We start from the raw sequence: 7,500 nt of genomic DNA, 5'->3' as shown, positions 1-7,500 counted from the left end.
CAATGGATAAAATAACTTGTTCCAAACGAATATCCGCTCAATTACACCTAATAATAACAGCAATGACACGTAATTAAATTATTTCCATCCGGGTATCGTGGGTAGCGTGCAAAAAGAATCGATTGTAATAATCACGAAAAATTATTACGGCCAAGAAGACATAAATTGCAATTCTGAATTACGCAAAATCCTTTATTTATTTTGCTCGTCTTCAGTTGCCCGGGATTTATCTCAACGGATACTTACTTTCATTCACGAAACATATTGATGCTAAACTCGGTAGTCTCTCTCTCTCTCTCTCTCTCTCTCTCTCTCTCGAACATAATCTCTAAGCGTCGAATGACATGACGCGACAGTTGACGACAATAGCAATTGAGCGATCAGGACCTGCAGTCTTCCCTTTATTCACGAAAAATAGATGCTGAGACATCCGCCGCCAAGCGTCGAATGACTGCACAGAACAGTTATCATTCAGATATGGCAGCATCTCTCCTGAGTCAATCAGTACCATCAGTCAAGAGCTGAGAATCCAGCCAGAGGCCTCCACAGACCTCTCCTGAAAGTCAATCACTACCATCGGAGAAGAAGTAGAAGAAGGTTTGGTCGAGAGAGAGAGAGAGAGAGAGAGGACTCCCAGTAAAGATGGCTCTCGTGTCATTGTTAGAAAAAAAAAATTAAAACACCATCCACAGAAATAATCAGAGGAGAGATGGAGGACAGCCCCTAGGTAGATTAAATTTAGGCTGGTGAGTGGGGTGTTCGGGGGAAGGGGGAGCTTCAGACCCTCGTTCCCAAATCCCGTGCGCCCACGATCTAATTAACCGGATAAACCATTTTCGGCAGTATCTGTTCAACACTCCCTTTTGTCTTCCTAAAGAGATTGCGAACTAAATCACTGGATGCTTAATGACAGAATACAAAGGTCCGGTTCTCTCCCTCTTTTCTCTCTCTCTCTCTCTCTCTCTCTCTCTCTCTCCTCATCCACCTGTTTCTCCTCATATTGGTCAGTTACTCTCTGCATCAAATTTTCAACCCATTTTGAAGAGAAGGGGACATAAAGTGGAAATATCATATCTATCTATTTATCTGTTCAAATAAATATAGATATATATATATATATATATATATATATATATATATATATATATACATATAAATATATATATGTATATATATATACATATAAATATAATTTATACATGTACATATATATAATATATATAACATATATATATAATTTATACTGTACATATATAAATATATGTATAAATAAATACATATACTATTAAATTTGAAAACTACAAACTTTTTAAAAATAATAAATTCTAGTATAAAAAACACTGAACTAACAAAAACTGCCAACGAAACGCCCGCTCTTTCTGAAGGACGCAACCATTTTTTTCACCGCTTGTTATTTGAGCGTTCAAACACGATTCTCTGGGTAAGCCTTATCCTCGTCCTCGTGAAAAAGTAATCAGATTCACTGGAGACCGAGATTAAAAAGATTGAACCCCTACGCACCGATTAAAAAAGGGTTTTTGATCCCTACTGTCACGTGGATTGGACGCATTTTGTGGGCAACACGTGAGATTTCTAAGCACAATACGTCATTATACGTATGCGGACAACGGCACGTGTTGTATTATCCGTCTTGCACGTGTATGTACACTCTCTCTCTCTCCTCTCTCTCTCTCTCTCTCTCTCTCTCTCTCTCTCTCTCTAGTGCGTGGGTTTGATGAGTTGGATGGAATTGTACGGAATAACTTTTGTTGACCTTGACGTTTTAATTTTAACTTTATATTAGTTTAAAGACTTTAGGTTATATATCCTTTTCTGTTATACTAGAAAGGTAACCATTTTTTTTTAACAATTCGAACCCTTCTCAGTTTGTAGAAGTAAATGTATGTTTAATACGAACTTTTTTCTTATTTCTTGTATTAAAGCTCTCTCTCTCTCTCTCTCTCTCTCTCTCTCTCTCTCTCTCTCTCTCTCTCTCTCTCTCACGTGCGTTGGTTTACTGAGGTGATGGAAGATGTGAATCTGAACTGGAAAATTCATATGTGAACTGGAAAGGGAATTTTTTTTTTTTTTTAAATGAAGCGAAAATCAAAATGGAAAAAAATAATGAGCAAATTGAATAGCTATTTTCACTGTTATCAATATTGTTTGATATTTCTTTAATGTTTGTTTTACAATGATTTTTTTTAATGTTTATTTTACACTGATATTTTTTTAATGTTTATCTTACATTTATATTTTTTTATGTTTATTTTACACTGATATCTTTTTAATGTTTATTTTACATTGATATTTTTTAATGTTTATTTTACAATATTTTTTTATTTTTATCTTACATTGATATTTTTGTAATGTTTATTTTACGTCGATATTTTTTAAAGTTTATTTTACACTGATATTTTTTAATGTTTATTTTACAATATTTTTCAATGTTTATTTTACAATGATATTTTTTAACGTTTCTGAAATCGTTTTCTACATAAAAATCCCTGACACAAAGATCATCTAACCCACTACTAAATGAATCAAGTACCGTCATTCAATAACATTATTCATAATTTAAATGAATGTTCAAAATACTTTAAAAAAAAACATTCAACTTACAATTGAACGGAACGTGAAACCACAAGCTAATTAACCTGTTGGCTTAATTGATAAAATTAGTCGTTGCTGGTGATTGTAGGTTTATGAAATTTGTTTGTGTGGCCAGCAATTGACAGTTTTAGTAGTTAGTGTTTCAGGGTGACAAAAACTAGGAGTGAAACTCTGTCAGAATGAGGACCATGCGTTCTTACGTACATGAGTATTTTTATAATTATATATCTAACTATTATTCTGTACACTTAGGTTATATATATACATATATATATGTATATGTATATATAAATATGTATATTTAAATATATTTTCTCCTGTGAGGAGCTGGAACCATTTGGTTCCTCTACATTTTGGTTTTCAACATGTCTTTTAAATGAAGCTGCATGTCCCTTCTTGTGACCCAACACAGTCGAATAACCACCAGGTACATAACTCAATGCTCAGATCAGTAGAGGTATCATTAGATTTAGTAGAAAGAGCCTAAGCCGTTAGGAAGTTAAACAGTGACTTTTTGCATGGAACCAAGTGTGTGAAGATTTAAGTATATTTGAGTTTAATTCAGACCACTGAGCTGTTAACAGCCTCTAGGCTGGCCTGAAGGATTAGGGGATTTATTTTACGTGGCTATGAACCAACTGGTTACCTAGCAATGGGACCACAACTTATTGTGGAATCGAACCACATTATGACGAGAAATAAATTCTCTATTCTTCACTGACCGTTGGAGAGTGAACGCTGGACCAACAGCGTGCTGAAGGAGAGCTCTACCCACCCTCCAATGAAGAACTGCCAAGTGGGATATATATATATATATATAGCTCTTTGGCATATATGGTCTATATATATATATATATATATATATACAGTATATATATATATACATATATAACAGGACCTCGTTTAAACCAGATGGTACCTAACAGAGATTTTTGTTCAAAACAATGTTACAACCTTTCAAGGACTTTCTGCCCTCATCATCTGGTGCCATACGATGGGGACACAAAAGTCACTGAAAGCTTGTAAACCTTTTTTTAATATAAAACCTCTGTTAGATACCATCCTGTATTAGTGAGGTCCTGGTATCAATTGCATTAATGCACAGAACAATTGTGCAAGTGATCAAATTTATATATACTTACATATGTATACATATATATACTATATGTATATATGTTTATATATACACATAAGTACATACTACTACTGTACTTCTGACATTCTTGACTGACACTTGAATCAGGCATAACCTTTACCCACCCACCCCAGAGTGACTCAGCCAAGTGAATCACGAAATTGACAACACGAAGAGGCCTTCTTCTTCTTCTTCTTCTTCAAACGTTGGTAGGCCAAATCCTCATTATTATTCTTCTTCTGACGCGACGTTATTAATACACGTCCATTACACATCCACACAAAAGGGGGAGGGGAGGGGACGTTTTCAGGGATGAGTCTCAAAATACACCGCCATTAATCTTCAGGCTTTGTGAGTCATCCAGCTCTACAAAACATACCTCAGGGAAGGTCAACAAAGTGTTTGGGGGGTGGGGTGGGGGGAGTGGGTGAGCTTGGGGAGTGGGGAACTGGGCGGGGTTGGCTTAAACTGACACGCTGTTGGAAGTGGGTTTGTGCTGTGTTCTGAGCGTCATATATTCTCTCTCTCTCTCTCTCTCTCTCTCTCTCTCTCTCTCTCTCTCTCTCTCATTTAAAACTAAGCCTATTGGATCATGCTCATCTTTTCTCTCCCTAAAACTAAACTCTAGAGTTACTCTCTCTCTCTCTCTCTCTCTCTCTCTCTCTCTCTCTCTCTCTCTCTCATTCTAAACTAAACCTATAGTAAATAGACAACACCCATCTTTCTCTCCCTAAAACTAAACCTAGAGAAGACCTCACTCTCTCTCTCTCTCTCTCTCTCTCTCTCTCTCTCTCTCTCTCTCTCTCTCTCTCTCTCTCTCTCATACAAAACACACACTCACACAAACCAGAGAGAAACTAAATGCTGAAATAATGACCTTTTCTTCCAAATCTACACCACTATTTTAGTCACTGCAAAAAAAAAAGTAATTACAAAAGATACTTAAAGATACAATGAATACAAAGATAACGACTCCTGATACATGGAAAAATAAATGACAATGAAAACTTCTCATGTTATCTCTAGCCAAATGTTGAATGCCATCATCTATACGAAAAAAAATTGGGTTCTTCAACCAGGATTCATCTCAAAATTTGACCAAATCTTCTCGACCTCACAGACTAGTCCTCCGCAAAATTTGATTACAATCCACTCACAATACCTCGAGATATTTTGCAAACACAGACAGACAAACAACAAACAAACAAAGTTACATTTAAACACATACACTCCGTCTTAATTCGCTGAGAAAGGTCATTATTAAGGCTTAAACTAGAGTGCAATTTCTAACCTCTGTGTTTGGGGTCAATTTCCCTCGCGTGAACAGGTGACATCACTTTGGGGACAGGAATAGGACTGAATGTCAAGATACAATTAGGCCGCGGTTTGAATAAGCATCCTGGGTGTTCAATGGCTCTGATTCTTATCTGAGGAGGAGGAGGAGGAGGAGATGAATAAACTAAGGAAGGGAAGTAGATTAATAAGCTGAGGATGGAGGAGGAAGAGAAGGAGGAGGAGGAGGAGAGGAATAAACTAAGGAAGGGAAGTAGATTAATAAGCTGAGGATGGAGGAGGAAGAGAAGGAGGAGGAGGAGATAAATAAACTGAGGAAGAAAAGTAGATTAATAAGCTGAGGATGGAGGAGGAAGAGAAGGAGGAGGAGATAAATAAACTGAGGAAGAAAAGTAGATTAATAAGCTGAGGATGGAGGAGGAAGAGAAGGAGGAGGAGGAGATAAATAAACTGAGGAAGAAAAGTAGATTAAAAAGCTGAGGATGGAGGAGGAGGAGGAGGAGGAGGAGGAGGAGGAGGAGGAGGAGGAGGAGGAGGAGATGAATAAACTGAGGAAGAGAAGTAGATTAACAAGCTGAGGATGGAGGAGGAGGAGGAGGAGATGAATAAACTAAGGAAGGGAAGTAGATTAATAAGCTGAGGATGAGGAGTCGAGGAATGAGGCCAGGAAGAGGAGATGGCGGAAGGGAGTAATTATACGAAGGAGGAGGAGGAGGAGGAAAACAGGATGAGAAAATGACGAAAAACAAAAACAGGAGAAAGACCACACGCATAAACAGGAGGACCCTCAGATGAATGAAGGTGAAGACGAGGAAGAATTTAAAAGAAAAAAGGCCCGAGAGAAATACCAAAGGAAAGGTCACCACATGATTCATTCACGTTCAACCCCCGGTTTCCCTTCTAGCTTTTTATTCTTTCAAAAGGTGTGTTTGTGGTTTGTGCCTTTGTGCGAGAGAGAGAGAGAGAGAGAGAGAGAGAGAGAGAGAGAGAGAGAGAGAGAGAGAGTAAAGGTGTTTGCGACTAACCTGACAGGTCAAAGGGCCCTCTTTGTTGCCCACAGACAAGTTCCCGAATGTCGTTTACTCGCTCACTACAGAAAAAGCATGTGAAGGACTGGGGTCAAGCTTCATAATTCATACAATAATATGTGATTCATCAGGGCCATATCTGCCCACACTTGTTGCAAAATAAAAAAAAAATTGTACTGTAACATACACAATACTATTTGATTCATCATAACCATATCTGCCAACCCACACTTGTAAACGCGGACAAAATAAAAAATTGTATTGTTAAATATTTCATCTTATTGTTAATAAGTTACAAAAATATGTCATTAGTAGATCAAAAATCCTTATGAAATAGATCCTAGTCACTACCAATTCGCCATCTTCGTCCTGGGCAACAAGATCCTCCAGGAGGGGACGACGAACTCCCGAAGGGCCTCAGTGTCCCTCCGTCCCGTTGGTTAACGGGACGCCCATCTCCAAGCTCCTCCCGCCGTCCTTCGGAGGGTAAACGCCTGTGGAGGACGGCGGTGGGGCGCCGCCCGCCCAGAGGCTTCTTCTGAGCCTCGGGTGGAGAAGTGGATGACGCAGAGGGTGAGTCTTCGCGTATTCGTCCCACGCCCTCCGATGACTCTCTAGGGCGGGGCCCCAGGCCGGCGATGCGGTAAATGCGGAGGCCATCCGCTGGAAATTGTGAGTTGTTGAGAACAGAACAGAGGTGGGTGGATGGGGGGGTGGGGAGGGGATTGTCCAAGAAAGATATATTGTAAAGTACACTGTCTTCTAAGCAATGGAATCCGTCATTTTCTCTTGTTTGCCCATTTCTGGGGTTAAGGGGGAGGTGGGGGGAGTGTCCAGGAAAGATAAATTGTAAAGTACACTGTCTTCTAAGCAATGAATCTTCTACGCAATGGAATCCGTCAGCTTCTCTTGTTTGCCGATCATTAATTATAGCAAGTCATTAGACGTAAACAAAATTTTATTCCACAAATTTTGTAAATTCTTATTGTACAATGCACTTGCAGAGGGCCAGAATTTATAGGTCCCTGTCTGTTTAGCACTAAAAACCGTCTTTTTTTTTTTTTTAGAAAGTCTGTGAGCAATCTTTTTTATCTATTTCAAATGAGAGAAATCACAAAGACGAGAATGCACTAGACAGTAAGCACAAAAGTCCATCTTTTCTTTTTTTTCTTCAGGTCAAAAGAATTATAAATGATCATTCTGTCCAAAAAATTCGTCATTAGATTTATCAACGATAATTCTGTCCACAAAATTTTAAAAGGAAGTCTAGATATTTCAAAACACGGAATCTCCATTTTTTAACCTAACAGGAAACCTTTGGCGAGGAATTGTATAAATTCAATCGACGTTAAAGTTAAGGGACAAATCTAAACATTAGTTCTTAAATGAAACAAAAATTCTACTCTACATTACTTCTCGTATTCTTTCAAA

General features: G+C 38.1%; 1 protein-coding gene across 1 annotated transcript in view; it reads right to left on the bottom strand.

The window, feature by feature from the left end:
- Positions 1-6,330: 6,330 nt before the first annotated feature.
- Positions 6,331-7,500, bottom strand: part of LOC136842169 (sodium- and chloride-dependent glycine transporter 1-like) — a 54,308-nt gene continuing 53,138 nt past the window's right edge. Inside the window, 1 exon segment of the mRNA XM_067109528.1 lies at positions 6,331-6,732. Coding sequence (XP_066965629.1) covers positions 6,487-6,732 — 246 coding nt within the window. The 3' untranslated portion in view covers positions 6,331-6,486.

This window comes from Macrobrachium rosenbergii, chromosome 9 (assembly GCF_040412425.1).
Source record: "Macrobrachium rosenbergii isolate ZJJX-2024 chromosome 9, ASM4041242v1, whole genome shotgun sequence".
In the NCBI taxonomy this organism is placed as follows: Eukaryota; Metazoa; Arthropoda; class Malacostraca; order Decapoda; family Palaemonidae; genus Macrobrachium; species Macrobrachium rosenbergii.
This window is presented reverse-complemented; position numbering and strand designations above follow the sequence as displayed.